A 24,446-nucleotide genomic window follows, 5' to 3' on the forward strand; every position below is an offset into this window, starting at 1 on the left:
ACGCGTGATGATGGCGACTACACATATAATAGTCCCAACACTCGTCTATAAATAAATGGCTAGCGTGAAATCGTCCCGGCGACTGTCGTGACATGTCATCCGCCATCGCAGAGACTTAATTGGATGTCACGAGAAAACGTTACATAGACGCGTGTGTACAGCCCGTTAAAGAGTCAGAGCGTATATAAGAAATAATAAAAACCCACCCGAAAAAAAATAAAATCTGAAAGAAATTGATTCAAGGAATAAGGAAAAGATTAATTCCACGTGCTGCTGGTCCGCGTGCGTCGCTAAAAGAGCCTTGACGACGATAGGGGATGGGTCCCGAAAGGAGATCATTCGTTTCTTAATTATATATATACTTCGACGATGGGGGTAGTAGCCTATAGGACGACACGAGCCGGCCGGCCTATCTAGGCCTTTTATTCATTCGGCTCACGATCCAGCAGCCTCCGTTCGTGCTAAGCCCAGCATAGAACGGATCTCGGCTATATTCTGTTTCGTCCCGTGTCATCAGTGACGGTCTGGATAGCAGAGAGAAACTGTGTGTGTGTGTACACGAGCGGCTATTGGTTAGATATCGGGGAGAGAGATTGAATGGAATAAGCAGGATCATTAGACGGAATAAGAAATTCGTGACTAAAGCAGCCACCCATCCAAATATTACAAGAAAATATTATAAGAAACCGCGGAGAAATATTAATATGATGGCGAAAGGGTCAAAAAGGGAAAGATGATCCTGGGAATAATATCACGGTGTACCTATAGATACGTTTTCAATTAGAGGATCTTGGTAGGATATGACATCAGTTGATACGCGTTGCTATGGGCAGGTCCCGTAAGTCAGTCGTACAAACATTGACCCAACTTTTTTTTCCTTTTTTATTATTTTCTTTTGCCTTTTTGGATAGACAGACATTTTTCCCGGTTACCGCATCTCGGCACCGTGATGCGCAATACGATCCAGCCTCTCTCATTTCCAGGAGCATCTCGGGGCTCGGGCGGTAGTATATAAAAGCCCGTCAATGAAGAGGAGAACGTCTTCACATCTGATTTCCGCATCGTGCCGAAATCCTTCCCTTCACATTTCCTATATACCCGCAAAACATCCGATTCCGCGTCAGAGTTCACCAATCAACTTTCGGCATCCGCAGCACCCGACTGAATTTGAACAAGTGACATTTCGATCCATCCAACAGGGGAGAAAAGGTAAAAGATTATTCCATCCAACAAATTCTTAGACCTATAAGATTCGCACGCATCAGAATGGAAGGAAAAAAAGAGCCTGCGGATGCTGGATCTGTTGTTGTTGTGTGGAAAGCTGGAGGGGGGTTAAAATGCGGATCGATGTTTCATTTAGACAAGTGGGTGGTCCCACCTTCCCCCCTCCCCCCTAAAAAAAATAGATTTTTATTTTCTCGTCGTGTCGTAATACAATAACAGAGTCTATACAACCTCCCGGTTTGACTTTGCACTGGGGCTGGCAAATTGACGACCTTCTTCTGGTTGGATGGTGCAGACGATGTTGCGACGTATGGGAGAGAGCAATTAAGTGCCCGGGGGGTTGCTGCATTTTGACGCCATGCCTGTATATATTTTATAGTGGTGTATTTGATTAGGCAATCCGGGCGAGAGAGTAGTGATGCGAATGCTACTTTACGTTTGCCGCCATTTTCTTTCATCAGATATTGGCTTTTTTTTCTTGGGGGGAGGGACTGACATATTTGATTCCGATCCAAGGAGCAGAGAATACACACACAGCTTATCTATCGATTTCTTTGTGGGTGGGTGTGATTGTCAATTTCAGAAAGAAGAAAAAATCAAAATAAGAAAATGGACTCGGATTTCAGCTGCCCTGAAAATGGAAATGGGACGGATTACGCCAGCTCGGCAGACGATTCCACTCTGACGCAGGTGTCGACGGGATGGTAAGTCATAAAAATCTGTGACTTTACTACCACCACTTCATCCCAGCGCGTCTTGGTGATTTCATTTCAACGGAATAATATCATTCATTTTATCCTTTTTGAAAAATAAAAGTTTCCACGTCAGCCCGGCGACTCGTAAAGGCAAGCGACTTCAACTCCTGCAAATGCTGTTACTTCCGTTTATACCCATCATGGCACTGGTGATTCAAAATGCCTTGACGGTCGGTAGAGTTGATTAATCTTTCCGTGCGATTGGTGTAGAGATTTAATTTTATGCGCCTTTTTCGGTAAATGTTCAGATGACGGATGCCATCAATGCGCAGAAGGCGGCCACCATCATCGAACACCAGGTATATAAAACCAAATCAGCCTCAGCCAATAATATCAACCCCCAGTGGCTTATAAATAATTCATTCTCTAATATTCGACTCTCCTGTTCGCAGAACAGTTGACTCGGGGGTTATAGACGTATATTGAAGGAAATGGACTTGACCGCCTTTTCTAAATTATTATTCTGACCCCTCCGGCCACTTCCCTTGTGTGTGTGATTGAAACGATGTTGATATTGGAGTTGGCAGTGGCTGGGCTCGGTCGGCAATATTCCAGCTTAGCCCGCAGTATGTATATGTAATATCAAACGGGAGGGGGGGGGGAGATCAGAAGGAGACACAGTGGTTGAATTCCGCTTATATAGACGTCCGAGTCGCCAATAATGCACACAGGGAAAAAGAACAAGATGAAAGTATCTGGCCAAGCTCAAACCAGCGGAAATTTTGATTTTAAAATTTGTATGCTGCCGAGTTCGCTGGAAAAGTCGTAGTGTACACTGCTGTACAGTGTAACTCTGAATATAGTTTAAAATGGAGTGTGAGAGTTGGGTCGTAACAAGAAAAATTGTCGAGACGAGCGCCAGACACAGGACACAAGATCAAACGAAAATTCAAAAAGAAAAGGCGGGAAAAAAAAATTATTCAAATGTTGCACAAATATAGAGGAACACTTTGCCTGAGAACCCACCCGGCAGCGCAATTCAATGCACCAATGGAATCAGTTGTGATGGCGCTTGATGCTTCACTTCTGTTCAACATATAATACAATCAAAAAGAGCCCATATATGAACCAGCAGAAGTCTCTCTCTCCAGCCAAACACAATAAGAAACGTCGGATGAAAAATATGAGACGTTCGCGCTCTCCTTCAGAATTGAGCTATCCAGAATTTTCGCCAGCATTTTATAACAGTACATACCATCGCTCGAATAGAATTGTATAATCAACCAGAGGGGATGTATAAGTGTGTACTTTGGCTGCATTAAGAAAGACGGAGAGAGATTTGGGAAAAGCTTGGCGATGAACGAAGATGGAGGGAGTTGAGTGGGCGTGGCCAGAGCTATATATATATAAAATAACCAGAGTTGAGGGGAGCATCGGAGACGATTACAAATATAAGTCCGGAGCAATTGAGATGAATAGGTTCTGCTGGAGTTTAAAATGTTTGAAGAATTTCTTTTCCCTTGATTTTCGCGCACAGAATTTATGACTTTCTATATACACACTTGCCGTTCCTTTTTTTTCATATATCCGCGTGGTGCTGCTGGTGGCCTTCTTTCTTATATAGCCTAGCTACACTTTTCTCGCCCACATGTTTCTTATTGCCAGTCCTTTTTTTTTTACAGCCTCCCGGCTATAGTATATATATATAGAGCCATCGATTCAATCAATGCTGTTCTACGTTGATTGAAGCTTTTTTTCTTTTTTTTTCTATCTCTTATATTCAACGTCAATATGTTGGCGTCTCTTCTTCTTGACGATCGTCTTTTCTCCTTTTATTTCCATTCATTCCGTCTTCTTTTATTTTGTGAATGTATATTCGACCTATACCCTATATATTTGGGTGCTGGTGTTCCGCCCTCTCGGATGTAATATATACGTGCTGCTGGCTTCCCGCTTCCTCTTCTTCACGCTTTGATTGCCACGCGCTTGATCTGCTGGCTGGCTGGCTGCTCCCGCCTTTATATCCGCATCCGTCGTGGGTGCTCAGATCGATCTGACGGTGGAGGTTGGCAAACTACTCACCGCTCTGCAACACGAACGCAGCGAGATTGCTCATTACATATTCACCAAGGGTAACAGGTTAGTTGGACGACACACACACACACAGGCGTCCATTTATAGACGACGCCCGTCTTCCATTTTATATTGCTCGTCTAAATGCTAAAGGGCTCCTGGACTTGATCTAGATGATATATGTAGACGTAGAGATAGAAATGTAATATATGGTCATTCGATTTGATGGTCGAATGATGTTGTGACGCGGGAGATATAGGTATACTATATATATATATAATAACGATGCCCGTAATGATGAACTATTCTTTCGACTTGGCCGCATGCGAGTGCTTTTTATTATTCTTTCCGCTCTCTGCTAGCTGCTCTGCATTTATTATCTTTTTGAAATGTTTTTTTCTTCTTTTTTTTTAAATAACGAGATTATTGCAGCCCTTATTATTCCGCTGTTGTGGAATCGCCCACTTTGTAGACGATTCTGGGCGATGGCCGCTGCCAGCGCTTATCATTCGTCTCACGCCCAGCCCGCGTTATATAATGCCAAATTTCCTCCCCTGCGCTGTTTTATACATTATTGACCGCCGCCCTTCTTCTACTTCCCTTTTTCTTATTTCACAAATAATATGGATGGGATTCAATGTGATGAGACTCAAAAGAAATGCGATTGGAATCCCAAACCCAAAGGAATAATGATATCGCGCATCGGGTTTCATCATAATTCTATACGGATACAACCAAACATCGGATGCCTTTTCCTAACGAATAACCGCCAGTCCGGAACTATTCCGTTCTATTATATACTTGCTGTGTATAACATCGCTTTCGCTCACGGGTTGTTGTTTGCACACACGCGCGCGCAATTCAAAAAATCTTTTGAAAGAAGAGAAGAAGAAGATGAGTACTACGTGTAGTCTGTCTGTCTATACTAGTATACCAACTATACTATCGTCTTGTCTATTGGCCAGCATATTGTCAACTCGTCTTTCTCTTTTTTTTATTTGTTGTTTGTTTGGCTCTTGTTGTTTGTTGGTTTGTTCTTTGATTTCTCCATCTCTCTTAGTTTAGGACAGCATAGCACAGAGGCGTCCACCGCCAGCAGGTTTGTTTTGCCGTTGCAGTGTCTTATATCTCTTTCTACTTACATATCGGCTCTCACAATAATGTCCGGCTGTATTTCGATATACATATATACCCCCGCCGCTCCCGGCTGATACGTGTCATCACTAGACATAATAATAACAATTATCGCTATATAGATCTCGTTCAAAAACGACGCATGCCGTTTTTGCTGTGACATTTCATTTTCGTTTCACATTTTCCAAATTAAAAACAAAAAAACAAAAATTCATTTTTCATCGACACGCCAAGCTCCGATCGGTGGTGATATATATATCCGGCAACGTCGTCGAATCTATTTGGGGTTTTTTATTATATTCTTGTTTGCATGTTGTCTCGTCTCTCTCTCTCTCCCGCGCCCGATTTTTTGAAAACCACACATTTTAAAAAACGGCGCGCGGCTTCGGCTGATGGGGTCATCGTGATTGATCGGCACGGGGGCTTTGATGCGTTCGCACACCTGCTACATCCTAGGCTTTCCTCCCATTCGGGATTGTACAACAGATCTAGCCTATCGCACCGGTTCGCAGTCACCGACGAGGCCCTCCGCAACGTCAGCGCCATCTTCGCCTTCAAGGCCGACTCGTGGAACAGCATCTTCGGCAGCAAAGCCAATTTCATGGAACATCTCAGTTTACTCGGGTAAGATTAGGAAGAAGGTGCATCAGCAGCCAATCATCGTATAGCCACCTTAATAGTCCACCGCCTACTATGTATACCTGATATAAGTTTGACTCGGAAATAATCACAATATCGATTTGGATGGAGTGTATCGATACAGTGGAGGAAAGATCACGTTGACGCAGTATTAGCTTTCCCGAGGGGTACGCATGGCGACTGATGCAATTCGATAGCGCATCGCCATTATATATTGATGATGACACAGAGACGTATGGTAAGTCAAATATGATAACGACGGCTGATTGGGCTCTAAAGTATACCTCAATTATACTGCTTGAGGGCAATCGAGGGTTTTCTTAGAGCTGTATACTAGATAACTGTAACTGCGTCGGTTGTTGTCCGGATAAAGTCAAGACTCTCTCTATCTCTATCTGGAAGGACATATTCTTTTTCAAAAGTCATATCTCTCTGCTCCCTTCCTATTCTGGGCGCGGAAGTTCCTTCTATTATAGACGCAATCATAATTGAAGGAGTTGAGCGTGCTGGCATATCTCGCTCGAAAGATCCAAAGCATTGTTGGCATCCGTATGAGTCGAGAATGCTGATTATGCCTCGGTATAACGAACAAGAGACGACTCGGCTCATAAAACATTTTTTCCCCTCATCATCTTATTACCATGTGTAGTGTTCGATTATAAATTAAAAATCTGCACACACGCACATACCAAACTCCTCCTTTGAATTTTGAAATTCTCTCCGTCCAATGTTTCTTTCATCCTCGACTTTTTGCTTTTTGATTTCACGGCAGCGTCAAACGATTCGGAATTATTGACATTGCGTAAGTTGGGATTTCTGAATGATTCAACTATTTCCCGAATCTGTCATATTTCACTTTCAGTCTATTTCTTTTTTCTTGATCAAAAAGGGAACGAGGTGAAGGCCAAAAGGATAGCGCTGCCATTCGGGAAATCAATTGGTAAGTAGTCTACTCTACTAGTCTAGTCTAGCGTTGCAAATCTAGTCGATTGACGTATGTAGTTTTATTTTAATTTTACACTTTTATTTTTATTGAATATTTGGTTTTTTTATTTAAGACAAATTCAATAAAAAAATTTATAAAAAATGTTTGAGTCAATTTCCGACTCGAAAATTTTCGCAATCTGGCAAAAAGTTCAAAAGCGCGCCATGGCCATCCCAGATTGCAGACTACAATTTAGCGAAACACACATGAATCGTCTTTTTTTTAAATTATTGTTGAGAGGGTGTGGAAATACTAGAAATCATAGATAATCCTACAAGGAAATAGTTTGTGCACATCATAATAAAATTTCTATTATTTTGGGAGGTATGTTTAATTTTGTTAACCTGAGTGTGAATTATTTTGTAACTTGTAATAAGCTGGCAGAGGTAGACACAGACAAAGTTTTTTTTTCTTGTCAGAGGCCTCAGGCTGAGACCACCATGGCCGAATTAAAAGAAACTTAGTTGAAAATGATGATGAGGCATCATTTTAGGTATCTCAGGGTTTTCTTGTCCAACATCATCATGTGGACAAGTCACATATGCTGGTGGTTATCGTTGGTGGAGCAACTTAAACACTCAGAACTAAGAACAGGTTTTTTCAATACGTTGAGGACTAGGGATTTATTTATTGAGTTTTAAAACAAGATAAAACTTAATTATTTCATTGTATTACGTTTTTTAAAACTAAATTTGCAACGCGCGAGATATTTCAATGTAATTTTATTTGATCCATTAATGCAGGTATAATGTGGCCAACGATCTGATTCTAGACCAACTATCAACAAGAATTCGACAAACGTCGACGACCGGAGCTTGGAGGTCACACAGTCTATATCAATTACTTTTTCTTCAAGTTTTAGTTTTCAATAAGTTTCGTCAGTTCATCAAGAGTTTTGAAAACTTTCAGAGTTATTCGTAATATCCGATAACATATCCAAAACAAGACATATTCATTCCAATTTGTGTTATGTCGCCTACAGTCGTGAGAAAGTAGCCAAAAGTCATTCCCCCCCCCGTAATAAGTGGATTTCAGCTATTCAACGAAGTAAAACTGATTTTTATTTTCTCTCCAGTCGAATTTCTTTAACGGCATAGCTCGTTATCAGTTTGATTGCACTTGGCAAAGTTTCACCAACGACACGCACTAAGCGCTGCACTCAATTAGCCTCGTAATAAAAATGCCATCAAAGGGAGCCAAAGTTTCACGGCAGTTGCAGCTGCAAATGTTCATCAGTTGCAGATAGTTAACTAAGCAGGTCACTTCTTAGCGCATTTTTGTTTTTTTTCGCAAAGAAGCTTATTTCGTCCAGAGCCAAAGACCGGCAGTATATAGTTCATCAAAGGCTAAATCGTTACGTCAACGATCAAGAGCGTGACGCGAGGTGCTGATCTGGCAGTGTCCAAATGGCCCTCATGGCACAGATCCAGCTGACGAGGGGGAAAAAATCAATAACCACCGAAACGTTCCCGCTATGCACCCAATTTTCCTATTCCTTGTGTGTCAAAGCAATTGCTGCGAATTCCCAATCAAGTGAATTTTTAAAGGCTGCGGCTGTGTGTACTATGTGTTAAGCGATCTATTTTCAACGAAATCCTTTTGAATGTCTTGTGTGAACAGGTTGCTGATTGCCTTCAAATTCGTCATCCGCTCAATCGAAAATTTCAGCATCGCCATAGGTCTGTATTTCCACCTTTTTAAAAAACATATTCCATCCGCGTATTTTCATCGGAGACCTTAGCACTGCTACGCTGCTCTGAATTAAATTTTGAAGAATTCCGGCAGTGATTGCAGCGACAGCGTTCGGCAGTTCTATTTAATATTGACTGAATTGTTTCCTCCTTTTAACACAAACATTTTACAGTCTACGGGCTCTACTACTTTGGCAAGGGCCACCTTTCGCTGGACAACTACGCCCGCTACGTCCGCTATGACTCGTTGGCACAGGTGTATTTATCATCGTGGCTAAATAAAGTTTGACCAACTCACATAGCAGACTATTTGAACCAATGATTTTGTCACCACCTTGTCCCCGATCTATAGGATTACCTCAACGCCACTCAGCAATTCTCGTCGTCGTCGCAAAACACTTACGAGCTCTTTGTCGATAACTTCCCCTACTACGACAATCTGACGGCGAGGTGAGTTATATCCGATTTGATATCTTGTGTCTGAAATTATTCTATTTTTTTTTAATTTCTGATTACAACGCAATCTTATATTCCGCCCGTGATAGGAGGCTCGAAGTCTACGCCAATCTCGAGCGCACGCCGGACAATGAAATAGCGACAACGTACTACGATTACATGTCGCTGTACATCGACTCTTTGCGAATGCATCAGGACAAATTGCGCGACGAAATCCTGTGAGTATGCATATACATAATTCCCGCACGCTAGAGTATAAACCTGATCTGCAGCTCAGACTGATAGTAAGTCACCCCTGTGCAAGGCTGCTAATGATGACGACAGTCTAATCTGACATTATAGTTGGGACGTTTCTGAGCCTTTTCCATTATTCCCTTTTGTGTGCCATTGTGTGTGTCTAATCTGCCACTTTGATTTTGTCGAAAATCTTTCCAGACTGTCGGTGGAGCAAGAGCTGGAAGGGGCCGGAACATTGCAGACCGTCACCATCTGCATATTGTCGCTGGTTCTGTTCATTTCGCCGTTCATCATTTTCCTGGTCCGCAACGCCACGCAAACCATTCAGGTCTTGTTTGAACAGCTGCTGTTGTTTGATTAAGAGCTCTGCGCATTGATCTCAATTTCCAAAATTTGAATTTGGGCGCCCATTAAATAGACGTTCGCCAGCGGGTTGGTGTCCAAAACGACGGAATTGAAGCGCGAGCGAAAGCGCTGCGATCGATTGTTATGCCAAATGCTGCCCAAGGCCGTCGTCCGTCAACTCAAACAGAGGAGACAGGTTCGTTGCTCGTCGTCGCTCGCTTCTTTGTGTCATTGTGAAGAGACTCGCCGAGATCAATTTATGTGTACTTCTGCTCCGCCTTTGTTGTGTACTACCCCCGATGCTCGCGTGTGTTGGTTTCCACAGAGATGTGAGCTCTCTCTCTGTGTCTGTCTCGTTTCTCCCAACGGACTTTGCTTGGCGGCCCTTTTGTCACCAAAACTTTTAGACCCCCAAACATCTTGTGCTGGCGCAGTCCTGGCGAAACAGCTCGTCTCCAACTCTCTATAGATGTACAATGCAGTTGGCCAACTCTATATAGATTCTGTGTCTAAAGAGTGAAAAGGGCATACGCAAGTTGAATGCTCATATGTGTGCGTGTCTCGGGCGCTTTCCATCTTTCATGGGGCTTTTTTCTTTTTATTCCGTATGTACATGTACTATTGATGCAGGTGCCGGCGGAAAGTTTCGATTCGGTGACCATCTACTTTAGCGATATCGTGGGATTCACCGCCATCTCTGCCTCCAGCACGCCCCTCGAGGTGTGTCGAGAGTCTCTCTCTTCTTCTTTTTAACTCGGGATCTTATTGGAAAAAAAGGACCAAATTCAAATCTTCTCTCTCTCTTTTATATCTGTTTATTTATTTTTTCATGTTTGTTTCCAACTTGGCAAACGTCAGATCATCGCTTTCCTCAATGCACTTTACAAGATGTTTGATTCCAAACTTGAGCGCTACGATGTCTACAAGGTGGAGACGATCGGCGACGCCTACATGGTATCAACGCTACTTTTTGAAATTGATTTTCTTGTTAGGTTTGAAACCCAACCGAGTTTGATTCAATTTTCTCTTTTTGTGTTTTAAATATAGGTTGTCTCCGGCCTTCCTCATCGCAACGGTAGGATTACGATTGTAACAAGCACGTACCTTTAACCACTTTGAGGAGCACTCTCTCTCTTTTCTGAAAAGAAAAGCTTAGCACACACTATATAATCTAAACTTATTATTCGTCGTTCACCAAGCTATATGGGGGCAGCTAGCAGCATTCAGAATTGCGACTTAGTAGATGTAATAGAGCCGGTGCACACACTTATAGCTAGGCGGTTTTCCCTATAGAAAATTACGGTTTTATAACGACATCTAAATATTAGACTGACTCACTGAGCGTATATAATGTCGGATCCAATTTTTTCAATCCGAGTTGGCGCATAAAATTGTGAAAATCCTCTTGGTGCGCCGCTTGTGCCCTTATTCCTAGACCGTCTCATTATTTATTCATTGCCTTTTGAGGCTTTGAATTTATAGTTGCCGTACACCTACTATACGTCAGCAGACAATTTTTCCTTGACAGTTTTCAATTACCATCAATTTCAATTCGCTCTTCTTTATTTCCCCTTCCTGAAATCACTTCCATTCAAATTTAAATCGAAAGTATTTCTACTGTATTTCAAAAATGTTATCGTCAATAATTCGATGTAAAATTTGACATCTCTGTCTCAATCTATGTCGGATCATTCCTTCAGGCTTGAAGCACGTCGGCGAAATCGCCACAATGTCGCTGGATTTGATTGCCGGCGTGAAAAATTTCCACATACCGCACCGACCCAACCAGTCGGTCAGCATCCGAATTGGCTTCAACACTGGACCCTGCGTGGCGGGAGTTGTCGGCACGAAAATGCCGCGCTACTGCCTCTTCGGCGACACTATTAACACGGCGTCGCGCATGGAATCGACCGGAGAAGGTACGTACGTATGTATATATGTGCATATAATAAAAGAGCTTTACAGCTCCTGTCATTTCACGTGCCGCACTCAGTCTACGTGTCCCAGCGGTATGACAGGCGAAAAAGCCGAACATAAATCGAAACTTAATCATCCAATTCTCAAGAACTGTGTATCTATTTTATTCTTCTTTTTTTTTACCTATTGGATGGCAGCCATGAAGATTCACATCAGCGCCAGCGCCAAAGAAGCGCTAGACGCCGTCGGTGGTTATTACACGGAACTTCGCGGTACGTGAGCTCTCGATCTATAACGACAGTCAATACGGTTTTTTTTGTAGCAGGATTATTGTCGATCTATGTCAAGTTGAAAGATTTTCCAATGTTTGAAATGGGGATCTTGTAACCCCGCATTTGTTATCAGAAGAATATCGAGTCTTGAATTCGAGTTGATTATTATATTGGACTGAATTAAAAATTGAATTCTTTTCCTTATTTGCAGGGAGCTTTGAAGTCAAGGTATACATGCATTTTTCAGCTGCAGGAGGGGCCTGTGTTGCCTTCCAGGATTTCTTGGTTCATCATCATGTATTGATTTTCTATTTTTCATCTTTTATTTTATCCCCTTTTTATTTTCTCTTGTACACTACGACTGTTGCTGATGCTGAATGAAATCGGGGGGCCGTTATTATTGTGCCATTCAGGGTAAAGGGATGATGGTGAGCACACGTCTTTTGTTATTTTTACATTGATATGGTCGACGGCCTGGCGTCGTCGACGTCGTGTGTAGTCTCGTCTATTATTAACGGCGACAATTTCTTCCCGTTTTTCTTCTTCTCGCCTATTGCTGCTCCTGCTGCTGCTGCTGCTCTGGAACGGCTGTTGGCCTGCCCTCATCCTCTTTGGGTCGCCCCGTTTGTTGCTGGAAATAGGATACATACTGGCTGACGGGCAGAGAAGGTGGGCTGCCTCGCTTCCTGGAGGTGGACGTTCCCGGTTACATGGACGAGCCGGAATACCTCAAAGAATTGTCCGATTTGCCTTGAAGGCACAGTTGTGAACGCAGCTGAGCAGCTACTCTCGAACTAGCGAACGTGCTGCTGGACGGGAGATGTCATAATTCGTATAATTAGCGAACATGACCGCAAAAGAATCTTTTAGTGTTTGTGCATGAACCGGATAAAGGTTTTGATCGGTAGTTATTAGTAATAACCAAGGAGCTACAGAGAGAAAGAGAGAAGCTAAAAACCCTATATATTTATCGATTGTCTACGTAAGCCGCTGTATGGTTCTAATCGCCGTATCCTTTTATCAGCTCTGAAAGTTGGGTGATGTATTAGGTAGCTCGGGTTGTTGATCTCTCTCCTATCCGTTTGTTTGTTGAAAGAAAAGATTTTCGGTCGAACTTTTCTTTTTCTTTTTTTTTCTTTAAATGTCTTGTCAAAATCCCAAATGCCAACATCCGTCCGCTCTTTCGTGATTGATGCTGCAACTGTTTCTCTCCGAAAATAGTCCGCTGCTGCGTTTCCGTCCAAAAATAATGAATTATTAATTTATTATCGCCCTAGACTTATATTTCTCGTCAATTATTTCGATTTCGATTTCACGAACATTTCATCGCTAACTCAACGGGTTTTTGAATAAGGGGAAACTTAGATATCCGGCAGTCACGCAACCGCGCGCGTGCATGCCGGGATTCGAATGTCACTCCTGGCTACGTTTTAACCCATTACACAAGTCCCCCACCCAAGAGAGAGAACTGAGCACGAGGCTCCTGGAAATAAAATAAAAAAGGAGAGCGCAGAAACGGGGGAGAAAAAACGGCAGCAACAAAAGAGAAAGTTCTTTCTTATCTTCATTTTTTGATTACGTAAACGTAAAAATGGCTGGTGGTGTGTGCGTGCGCATGATTGTCGTCAGAGATGAATGCATTAGTTTTCGGGTATTAGTCCGCTTCCCGCGGTCTATACTATTTAAGCTTTCCGCCTATATAATAATGCTTTTGGCGATTAGGGCGAATATATATAAGCTTTACGAGGCATTCATCCATCTTTTAAACGCCATTTTTGCATTGTCTCTTTCCAAGAAATTGGCTATTCCTTTTTTTTTTTTCTTTCCTGCTCCACTAGATACGTTTTTTTAGAAGGACTTTTATACCCAGTTACCTTGTCACAAAATGTCGTAGAGGATATTGTGATACACATGAATTCTATATAGCCCCTCCCCTGTCCATTCTGTAACTTATCCATTAGATAGAACTGGATCACCCTGCTGGATTGCCATTTCACTGCGTAGTGTGTTTAATCGATTTTGATACTATGCTTACGTGCGAAACGCACCAACTCTGACGTCTACGCACCTTAATACAAAATGAATTGAAACAACTAACGTGCAGCTGCTATTCCTGTTCACGATTCACTTTTAATAACCGGCAGTCAGCTAATGAGTCAGCTGTGGCGTTGCAAATCTAATTTTATCGTAACATCCGGTTTTATTCGACTTATCAGACTTATTGAGTTTTAATTTTTTTCGTAATTATTTTTATTAAATATTTTGTTTTTTAATAATTTGACTTCGATAAATTCAATAAATGACTCGATGATAAAGAAAAAAAAAATTTGATAATTATTCTTCGATTCATTTTCGCAATTTGGCAAATGCAAAACCGGACCATCTTTAATTGCAGACTTCAATTTAGCGACACGTGGAAATGTTTCTTTTCTTTTCAAATGTTTGAGAGCCTGAGAAAAGTAGCTCCAGAAAAATCATATTAAATAAAACCTACGAGGAAATAGTTTTTGCATTACATAAGGACATTCTACCATTTTGACAGGTATGTTTCATTTTAATTTTGTAAACCTGAGTGGGAATTATTTTGTAATTTAAAAAGCTGGCAGAGGCAGATACAGGCATAGCTTTCTTTCAGTCAAAGGCCACCATGGCCGAATTAAAGGATTTTAGATTAAGAAGAAAATGGTGATGAGGCATCATTTCAGGTATCTCAGAGTTTTCTTGTCCAACATCATCCAGGTGAACACCTCCAAGTCACATTGTGGTTATCGTTGGTGAAGAATGAAAACACTCAGTTAACTACGTACAGGTTTTTCAATAGATTGAGAACTAGGAAATTTTTTAAAACAAAATAAAACTAAATTATTTCATTGTACTACCGGTATGTTTTTCAAAAAACCAAATGATTGAATTTAGTTTTATTTCGTGTAATTTTAAAACTGTGTATTTGCAACGCCATGGTCAGCTGAATGGTTAATTAACGAGTTGACAGAAACTACCCAGAAATCGACAGCATAGTTAACACCTCATTGCTGTACTAGTCATGTTTTTCGATTCCTTTGAAAACACACAGTCTATCTTGTCTTGTTTTACAAGACGGGAATGAATGTCATACTCGTTGTACTACTACATATCCGTCAGAAACTCCTCCCGAAAGTCCACAGAGTGTGTGTGTGTGTCTCGATTCCCAAGACAATTCGTCATGGAACAGCTGCTGGAAGTCCGATGACTCGTCGTGTATGTATACTGCGCTATCTTGATGTTATTTGTGATGCTATAACGGTCCTTGCGTGCGTGACAGTGTTTGTTCTACGTGTGTGATGCAGCGCTGATCTCGCCCATCAAAGCGTTTCTTTCCCTTTTGTTTTGGCGTCAAACTGACGAGTCACCACGTCAATCAGGAGCCTTTGCTGCCCCTTAACAGTCGTGACCCTCATTGAAATACCAACGAGTAGACTGCCGAGACAATAACGGGCCCTTGCTTGCGCCCTTGTTTGTTGGCAGGAATCGGCTGGGCAGCTCATTCACGCGGCACCGGCCCAAAAAAAACGGGGGCCCCTTTCAAATGTGTTTTTCCCATCCACCCAAAAACGATCAGCTTCTTTCGGGGTGGGGGAAATTGTTGCTGCCTCCTTCTTTTTCCCTCATCTTTTCTCTCTTCCTGCTGGGCTGCTCCTACATCCTATACCCTGCTCCGAGGTAGGGTTTCATTTTTAGACTGGTACTTCGTCCAGCAACCGGAGAGAGAGAGAGGGTCCCGCGCTCTGATGCAATGTGCCTATAGTTTTGTGTGTATAGAAGAGAAGTGCTGGAGTTTGTACAGGAGAGCTGCAACCGTTTGCGCCGGGGCTGCACAGACTTGACTTGGCTTTTTTTCTTCACTTTGCCCCATCAGCTCATTCTTCTTCCAGTCGCTGGAGACTGGCGGCTGCGAAGAGAGTGAGCGCGGCTCTTAGAGCATCCCCCCCTCTCAGTTGTTATCCAGTCACCAGTCAACATGTGAACGTCCTGGACAGCTCAGAAGTACAGTTTCCCAACGGGTGTGCTGGTGAGCCGCCCGGCATTCACCCCCCTCCAATAAGTGACTTTCTCTCCATCCAAATCCTTTTGTAATTTGTCTCTCGTGTCGACTTTGTTTAATGTGACTCGGAAGAGGCCCGTCTTTTATTTTATTGAGTGAATTGCCTTAACGTCACCTGTGACCGTTCCTGGACGTTTTCAACTCGTTAAAAGGAGGGGAGGCAGACACTCAACCGGTGCCGTTCCGTCTGTTCCGCTTGCCATCACGTTGGAGCTGCTGAGGATTGCGCTGTGTTGCTATCGGTAACTGCAAGTAGCCGGCCCAGGCCGGGCTGGGGAGACGGAGGAAAACTAGGAATAAGTCGGCGGCCTTTTTGATCATCATCATCATTTTTTCGGCCCAGGGTAAAAAAAAAAAAATGGACGCCAACATTTCCTGTTCACTGCCGAGCCGCCCACTTGCGCTAGTCCGTCCGACGATCCCTAGCCCGGCCACAATGATCCAGAACACAATCAAAAAGAAACCCAACACCGCATCCACTCGTTTGTTCTCATCTGTGCTAAACCAAACTTAATCAGTGCCGATATTTTCATTTGCGAGTGCCGGACATTTTTCTCTCTCATTTCTCCTTAACTCGTTTGTCGCCCGTCTCCATTTGGACGGAGCCACCACGACCACTTCAAGCCTTTTAGCTTGAAATAACGGTAAGGTCATCAGCAGTGCATCTTTTGTTTGTTACCTTTTTTCTCTGTGTGTGTGCGTCGGCTATATTATAAGAATCCGGGGTAGCAGTCTGGGCAGGAGCAGCAGGAAAAAGCGGCGGGTGGCTCCCGTTTTGGGATCTCGCCAGCTAAAAATACCTTGTGCTTCTTCAGGCGAGCCACGTCCGCCTCTCTCTCTCTTTCTCGACTCATCCGCTCTTTTCTTTTCTTTAAGGCCAAGCTAATTACGAAATAAATATACCCTGGCCCTAACTCGACTGCCAGTGTATAACTCCGACCGCGATCCTGGTATATCCTAAAGACGGGTGAATGCTTTTCCTTTCTGTGTATACCAAATACTGAAATCACCATATATAGACGATGTACGCGGTGCTCATTTCTTGTAACACGTGCCGGACTCGTCTGTCGCCTTAATGGCCCGTGATGGATATGCGTAATCTTTTACGGGAGAAGTTTCCCCGGTTAGGTTAGGATACTCGCGCCATCTGACAGTCTCAACTCGGAGCTGATCCTCGCCAGCCGGATGGGATTGGGAATGCGGAAAAAAAGAAAAGACGAAGGGAATCCAATAAAAATAGACAGGAATAAGAAGAAAAAAAAGTGGGGAATAATATTAGAAGCGTCAAGACCAAGGTACAGCGCCAATTCGCTACTGGCGGTGCGCTGGATAAAACACGGTCTAGACATCAAAATGCTAAACTCGGACGTAAATTCCATGTTTTTATTCAGCTTTTATTCCGGAGCAGAAGAAAACAGAAATTTCCACTTATTTCCTATTACTAATAATCGAGGATTTCCATTAATTTGTCACTGACTTTATTGTTGGTATGCAAAGACAAAAAGATGCAACTCAAGTTGCCAGAAAAAAACACAAGAGAAAGATACCGCCGCCGCCCCCCTCTTAATCAACAGCGGACGGCAAAGCTGGCGTGTGCGTCATCAACGCAATGATGTCGTGTGACATTCGAACCGGATGTCTTCCAAACCTAGAAAGAAATAGATCTGCGTCACCGGTGAAAAACATCGCAACTTTTATTATGGCTGAAATTTGTCGTCGCTATTGTGACACTCGAGAGTTGGGCGAAGATGCGTCAATGTGCGAATGCGTCGTCCGTGCGAATCACGCCGGACAGACGAGCCAAACGGGCTTGACCCATATCGCCTCGATATTGAGACAACTCGTCGTGCGTTGTGAGGACGAAAATATATACACAAACGAATCAAGGCATTGGAAAGTAGGGAAAAGATGGAGGGCTGCTTCACACACTGGCAACGTGGAGCGGTAACAAACTTTTTTTCTCCCGAGGGCGACGCACCGGGGTCTAATTATAGCCGATATGCGTTGGCGCCCAACGCCGCCGCCGCCCGAGCTATGTCTCACTCTCAAGATGGTCGACATCGCCCAGCCGCCAAAAGTCCAGCGACCGACGACGACGTTTGGCCAGCTCATCTCATATACTCCCCCGCCGCTCCCACCCGCCCATGTTTGTAGCTGACTCAAGTTCCCCCCGTCTTTGTCGATCGAAAACTCTCAACAAAAACCCAGTCCCGCTTCAATATTCATCGATTCTCGACGTCCGCTCCCTTTCATCTCATTTGGTTATTATTGTTTATTATTCTTTTCATTACTTACTATTGTCACGTTTCGTCCCTTTTGTTTGTATTCGTCTGCAAGGAAAAACAAATCTCAATTTGGTCTCAATCGTGTTTCTGTCCACGCCTTTCTTTCTTTTTTTAAATCCAGAACGCTAACGACGTCGGCTGATCCAGCCGCCATTTGTGTGTGCAGCAGCTTGGTCGCTATCGACTCTTGCAAAGAGAGTTGGATTCGACAAGATGGAACAGTTTGATCAGTTGCTGACTTGCTGCGTTTGCCTGGACCGTTACCGCAACCCCAAACTGCTACCATGTCAGCACTCGTTCTGCATGGAGCCTTGTATGGAGGGCCTCATCAACTACGTCACTCGCCAGGTATCGAATCAATTTCTTGAGTTTTAGTAGAGTACTAATCAAAATGCCACTGATATTCTAATTTCAAAATTTCAATTAATTTAGGTCAAATGTCCGGAATGCAGAGCCGAGCACCGAATCCCTTATCAAGGAATTGCGGCTTATCCGACCAACGTGACATTGCAACGGTTTCTCGAGCTACACATCGAAATCACCGGAGAGTTGCCCGACCCCACCAGCGGTCAGGTATTTGACATTTAAATTTAAGACCCAGATTCACGGTTTCTTATCCATTTTTTTGTTCTATCCTAAGATCATGGAACGTTGTGGAGTTTGCTCGGAGAAAAACTATTGCACGCTCTGCTGTCACTGCGACAAGAAAGTCTGCAGCGATTGCAAGGAGGGCCATTTGGACATCCTGAGACGGGAAATCGCTCGAGTCAACAACCAGGTGCGGAGGACTTTGCCTCGGCTGCAGGACGCTCTAGGAGTCATCGACAAGAACTCGACTCAGCTGCAAACCAACTGCCTGTCCATCATCGAGGAAGTCGACGGTCTTTACAGGCGTCTCTCCAAGGCGCTCAAAGACCGGACGGACCACATCAAGGGCGAAATCGAGGCCTTTATGTCGAAAGAGCTCAAGGCCATGATTGGCCTGCGGGCCAACCTGGAGCACGAGATCTCAAATTTTGACTCGAATTCCGAATTCGCCGAAAAGCACGTCACGGCCGGAACGGGCGGCACCGAAGGTGGGTCGTCCGTCTCCTCCTCGTCGGCCAGCACGGTCGCCTGGGACGACAACGAGCTCATGGACACTAAAGACATCTTCCTGCGCACCATGGAGTTTATCCGCAATTTCGAAACGGAAACGGGCGACTACCACCGGCGGGTGCGGTTCTTTGTCCCGCAGGATCCCAATCAGCTGTCCAACACCCTGGCCAACTTGGGGGAACTAACGATCCTTCAAGGTCCGTCGTCATCTTCTGGCCAGGGTCCACCCACGGCCCCGTCGCTGGGACCGGGATTGATGCGGAGTAAAAGCGATCACCGGGTGGCGGCCGCCTTCCGCCAGCAGGAGGAGCGCTACAACAGCATGGCCTACGGATCGGACAACAACGACGATATCGGCGGCGGAAGCAGCGGACGGCCGCGCTATTTCGGCGAGAGACACGGAAGTGTCAGCACTCGAGCCATCGACCGATACGACACGTCGTCGTCACGCCGGAACGACTACGGCGATTACGAGGAGCCGGACAGCGGCCGTCGTAAATTCCGCTCGCGTTTTATGCGCCATCACGACTCGGGCGATTCGGATAACGAGCCGGCCGGCCGTTCTGTTCGCTTTCAGGCGGGCGACGCTGGCGATCCATCGGCTAACAAGAAGGAACGTCTCAAAGTCCTGGACACGGAAGATGCTGCCAGGGGACCGCTCAGTGGCATTACACGTCTGACGGATTCGCCGCGGGTCATCAAACGGCTCCAGGAGGTGGGCAGGAAAAAGAAACCGACCCCACCGACCACGCTCAATTTGCCAACGCCGGCCACAAATCAGCAGTCGCTGTCCAGTCCGTCGAGCCGCATACCGCCCCGTCCCACCGCTGCCGCCCGCCAAGTGAGCGAAGAAGATGAAATCGCCAAAATCAAGAAGCAGAACAAAGGACAGGAAGCTTCTTCTTCCGACAGCGCTCGAAAAACGGATGCCACTCCGTCGACTCCGACGGGAGCTGGCGAGCGGCCAAGATTTTCCAGCCAGCAGAGCAGCAATTCGTCAGAGCAGCAGCAGGGCAGTAAAACTCCGGCGGCCTCGAGGCAGACCTCGACGACCGGCTCGGAAGCCTCGCAAAAGACTCCGGCGGAATCATCCAGCAGCTCCGGGGCCACGCCCACCAATGAAACACCGGAAGAAGCGCGAACGCGGAGAAGGTCCTTGTTGGCCGGCGGAAGCAAGAGCGGCACGTCGACACCCAACGACACCGAGTCCGAGTCCAGGCAGAAGGATCGAACAGCTGTGGCGTCCAGTTACGCGGCGGCTGTGGCGTCCAGTTACGCGGCGGCTGTGGCGTCGCGGACGTCGTCACCTGCCGAAGACACGTCGGATCGACCCAGTCGACGTGTGGGCCGCGTTTCAACCGAGCGGTTCAACAAGTCCAGCTCCGAGAGCAGCACGTCGGCCGAGTCTTCGACCCACTCGTCGCCGGTGCGCAATACGGGCGCGGCTTTCTCCACGGTCGAATTGAAAAATCGATTCGGCGGCGGAGTGACTGGAGGGCGTAAATCCAGTACGGGCAGCACGAATGGCGACGCTTCGGCGTCAATGGCCACGACGACGACCCGGAGCCGATTCGGCAACACCACCAGCGGTGGCGCTACCAGTCCATCGTCTGGACGCTATGGAACAACTGGTAGCAGTTCGACGAGTAGTAGTAGCGCAGCTGCTGCTGCCGCTAGCAATGGAACAGCTGCGACTGGAGCAGCCCCCCACCGATTTCAGAGTCGTTTTTTAGGCCGGGCTGGCACTCCTACAGCAGAGGCCTCGAGGGGATCCGAGAATAGTCAGAGTAGCTCATCCGACGACAGTTCAGATTCGTCGGAATCCGATTCAGCCGAGAAACCGGCGAATGGTAAAAGCAGTACGGCAGCAGGGAGCAAAACTGCTGCGGCGGCTGCTGCACCCAAGACCACCACCACCACTAAGGATCGGGAATTAGCTCGGACCGACATCGGGCCTCTGTTGGCCAGGAGTGCACAGGCTCGCGACACATCCACCTATCCCAGTAGTAGTAGCACCAATCACACCGGTAGTAGCTCCGGTAATAGTAGACCAACATCATCCGACTCGCCTTCCTCCTACACGCCGAGGAGCCGAGCCAATGCCTCAGCGGCGGCTACCCCATCATCATCATCCAGCCGGCCCTACAGTTCCTCCTCTCGTTTCGGAACGACCGACTCATCGACAACGGGATCGGCTTTGTCCAGGAGCAGGACGGGCTCGGCGCTGGCCGACGATATGGAGAACAAGTATCCGTTGACGAGTAAATACCTCAACCGGTCGCGGGCCAACTTGTCCAGCGACACTGGTGGAAGCTACGGAGGAGATTCGAGCGGCTATCACGGCAGCTCGTCATCATCGTCATCGACTCCGCGCTACTCGCAAACGAGAGGCTATCAGAGTCGTTTTTTAAACAAAAGTAAGAGCTCTGCTGCGCTAGACTGCGCACCGGACGGCGGCAACGAAGTGGCCGACGATGACGAGGAAGACGCGATGGACGACAACGACGACGACTACAACAAGTCGTCGGCGGTGTCGGCCTCGGCGTCGGCTTCGTCGGCGTCGCAGCCGCTCCTGGTCGTCTCCGGTGACGAACGGTATCCAAGCGGCAGGTCGAGATATGCAGCCCTTAAGGACCGCCGATCCCGGCTTGCCCGCAGCAAGAGCTCTCACGATGTGGGGCCACCCGCTCCCTTGTCGCCCACGGGGCCGTCGTCGTCGAGTCAATTGACGGGCGGCGACGGCGTCGCTGGCGGCAGGGCATCGGACCCACACTATCATCAGCACGGTCAGCTGGGCGGAGAAGTCGGGGATACCGGGACTTCTTCGCTGGAACCAACATCGCCTTCAGCTGAATCCGCTTCAGGATCTTCCTTGTCCACTTGGTATGTAGTACAGCCCGGCTCCCAGCAAGTCAGCCAATTTGCATCGATAGCTTGCTGGCTTTTGACATTTAGGAAATTTGTGTCCGTGACGTGTTAGTAGGCTCATCTCCATTGGCTCAATCATTGGCTTCATTGGAATCATAGCATGGCTCAATCATTTGAATTTGCCGCCGTTTTTTGGATACTAGGGCGCGCTATTTAAAGAACAAGTACGGGCCCAGGAATAAAGAAGGAGACGGCCAGCCACCGTCAGCCACGACCAACAGCGATTCGACAACGGCCGGAGGAGGGAAACAAGCGCAACCGACGTCGTCGCGATTCAGCCGCGCCCGATCCATCGGCGTCTCCGGAAACAACGCGGCCAACGGACGACGCAACTCGGAAGACGTTACAGGACCACCGCCGTCGGGATTGATTACGTCTTCGTCCAGACACCAGTACATGCAAAAGCGGAAGGTCCTGATGAAGATGGGAACCCGCGGCAGCGAAGCCGGAGCCTTCACCTGGCCCCGCGGCGTTGCAGTGGCTCCCGACAATTCCATCGTCGTGGCGGACAGCTCCAATCATCGGGTCCAGGTGTTTGATTCCACTGGCAAATTCTTGAAAGAGTTTGGCTATTACGGAAACGGCGAAGGCGAGTTTGACTGCTTGGCCGGCGTTGCCATCAATCGAATTGGCCAGTACATTATCGTAAGTTGCGTCGTGATTTTTCTTAAATTCAAAAATTGTTAAAGTTTACATCACGGTTTCAACCATTTCAACAGGCGGATAGGTATAATCACAGAATCCAGGTGTTCGATCCATCGGGCCGTTTCTTGCGGGTCTTCGGCTCGCAAGGAACGACCGACGGCAAGTTCAGCTATCCCTGGGGCGTCACAACCGACGCTCTTGGTTTCATTTACGTCTGCGATAAGGTGATTGACCCTATTTGATCTTTACTATTGAAGGAATAAAATCACTTTTGTACTATTTAAAAGGAAAACCATCGAGTGCAGGTCTTCCAGTCAGATGGAACTTTTGTCGGCAAATTCGGCACAATGGGCAATCGGCCCGGCCAGCTGGAACATCCGCACTACATAGCCGTCAGCAGTACCAATCGCGTCATTGTGTTAGTGATTTTTAAATTTCTTTTTTTTTCTGGTTTTATCGAAAATGTTTTCCATCAAATCTCACCGTTCCCGTTGATCGATTTCCAACAGATCGGACTCGAACAATCACCGAATTCAAGTCTTTGACGTCAATGGCAAAGTAATCGCCTCGTTTGGTGGCGAGGGAGCAGATGAGGGGCAATTTAAGTTTCCCAGGTAACGGGGCTGTCTCATTGATTTCCCTAGATGCACGCGGAGTGGAACTGAAATAATAATTGAATTCCATCTGGTACAGGGGAGTAGCCGTCGACGACCAAGGCTACATCGTCGTGGCTGATTCGGGTAACAACCGCATCCAAGTGTTCACCGCTGACGGCGTTTTCGTCAAAGCTTTCGGATGCTGGGGCTCCGGTGACGGAGAATTCAAAGTACGCCCTATTTTTAGACTATAAAGCTACTGTCCATCAACTAACGGCCGACTTTATTTCAATCGATACAACAGGGACTTGAAGGCATCGCCGTCATGTCAAACGGCAATATAGTCTGCGCCGATCGAGAAAACCATCGAATTCAAGTATTTTAAAAAAAGAACAACATTTCTTTTTCTTTACATTTTTTTTTCATGATATCATGTAACACAACGTGTAATAATCAGCCGTCAGAAATTTGCTAATGAAAACCTCAACATTTAGAGATGAACTAGAAGACTCACTTTGCTCGTGACAATTCTAGTTGATATTTCAGACGATCATATTATATAATAGTTGACTGATCTTTCGGCAGCTTTGTCTTCTCTTCTCTTTCTATTCTTTTCTTTAATGATTACAGTTTTCATTGTTTGTTGACAATAATCAGCTGCTTTTTTTCTTCTTGTTTTTTGACAAATTATTCGTGTTGATTTGAATGTGAGAGTCCAAGAGGGCGTGCACAGGCCAGGACGAGACGAGCCAAATCAATTTAAGAAAGTCGGGCCCGCGCTTGTGTGTTTCTATCGTGCAGAATTATTTTGCTAGTGAAACTATACAGAGCACATCTGTTATATTTCAGTTGGTTCATTAGGACCCCCATAAAAATACACAAACATTACACACACACCATTATTGAGACTCTATCAAATAACTCCCCCCTCTGTCTCCTATCCACTTCTTTATATACCTTCTCCGATTGCCACCATGTACACCGGGTTTCCTCCTGCTTGTCATCGAGACGATATGAGTTGTGAGAATACAAGTTACGGAATCCGTACGAGTGGGTACGACCTTACATGTTCTTCTCTCCTTTTGAATCTATAGGGACTCTCTTATTATTACCGAAGCCCTCATCGTCCCCCCCCCCCCTTCATT

The 24,446-nt window shown here is 45.7% G+C and overlaps 2 protein-coding genes across 5 annotated transcripts; both read left to right on the plus strand.

The window, feature by feature from the left end:
* The first annotated feature begins 1,767 nt into the window (after window positions 1-1,767).
* LOC124196298 lies at window positions 1,768-13,765 on the plus strand. Of its 2 annotated transcripts, none has more exons than XM_046591237.1 (23): window positions 1,768-1,928; window positions 2,041-2,149; window positions 2,228-2,278; window positions 3,967-4,058; window positions 5,053-5,091; window positions 5,583-5,750; window positions 6,538-6,567; window positions 6,655-6,705; window positions 7,494-7,571; window positions 8,371-8,429; window positions 8,615-8,724; window positions 8,794-8,891; window positions 8,987-9,115; window positions 9,333-9,462; window positions 9,553-9,675; window positions 10,110-10,199; window positions 10,338-10,433; window positions 10,527-10,554; window positions 11,180-11,398; window positions 11,594-11,668; window positions 11,880-11,896; window positions 12,082-12,096; window positions 12,310-13,765. In XM_046591237.1, the coding sequence occupies exons 1-23, from the start codon at window positions 1,834-1,836 to the stop codon at window positions 12,421-12,423; spliced, it is 2,016 nt and encodes a 671-aa protein (XP_046447193.1). In that variant the 5' UTR covers window positions 1,768-1,833; the 3' UTR covers window positions 12,424-13,765. The 2 variants fall into 2 exon arrangements, with proteins under 2 accessions (XP_046447193.1, XP_046447194.1); XM_046591238.1 differs by having other exon boundaries at window positions 1,773-1,928; window positions 8,615-8,697.
* A 313-nt stretch (window positions 13,766-14,078) lies between these two features.
* Window positions 14,079-24,366, plus strand: LOC124196297 (mucin-19-like). 3 transcript variants are annotated; one of them, XM_046591236.1, is made up of 10 exons: window positions 14,079-14,210; window positions 18,156-18,382; window positions 18,467-18,607; window positions 18,675-22,015; window positions 22,204-22,705; window positions 22,780-22,929; window positions 22,993-23,123; window positions 23,215-23,319; window positions 23,399-23,531; window positions 23,606-24,366. In XM_046591236.1, the coding sequence occupies exons 2-10, from the start codon at window positions 18,248-18,250 to the stop codon at window positions 23,684-23,686; spliced, it is 4,719 nt and encodes a 1,572-aa protein (XP_046447192.1). In that variant the 5' UTR covers window positions 14,079-14,210; window positions 18,156-18,247; the 3' UTR covers window positions 23,687-24,366. The 3 variants fall into 3 exon arrangements, with proteins under 3 accessions (XP_046447192.1, XP_046447190.1, XP_046447191.1); XM_046591234.1 differs by lacking the exon at window positions 14,079-14,210 and adding an exon at window positions 15,379-16,393; XM_046591235.1 differs by lacking the exon at window positions 14,079-14,210 and adding an exon at window positions 17,807-18,010.
* Window positions 24,367-24,446: the final 80 nt, after the last annotated feature.

Source organism: Daphnia pulex, chromosome 6 (assembly GCF_021134715.1).
Source record: "Daphnia pulex isolate KAP4 chromosome 6, ASM2113471v1".
In the NCBI taxonomy this organism is placed as follows: domain Eukaryota; kingdom Metazoa; phylum Arthropoda; class Branchiopoda; order Diplostraca; family Daphniidae; genus Daphnia; species Daphnia pulex.

Coding starts and splice junctions, on each gene's coding strand:
- LOC124196297 (XM_046591236.1), top strand. CDS start 18,248: ATGGAACAGTTTGATCAGTTGCTGACTTGCTGCGTTTGCCTGGACCGT. Junction 18,383..18,466: donor TCAACTACGTCACTCGCCAG/GTATCGAATCAA, acceptor CAATTAATTTAG/GTCAAATGTCCGGAATGCAG. Junction 18,608..18,674: donor CCGACCCCACCAGCGGTCAG/GTATTTGACATT, acceptor TTCTATCCTAAG/ATCATGGAACGTTGTGGAGT.
- LOC124196298 (XM_046591237.1), top strand. CDS start 1,834: ATGGACTCGGATTTCAGCTGCCCTGAAAATGGAAATGGGACGGATTAC. Junction 8,725..8,793: donor TATCATCGTGGCTAAATAAA/GTTTGACCAACT, acceptor CCCGATCTATAG/GATTACCTCAACGCCACTCA. Junction 9,676..10,109: donor AACTCAAACAGAGGAGACAG/GTTCGTTGCTCG, acceptor CTATTGATGCAG/GTGCCGGCGGAAAGTTTCGA.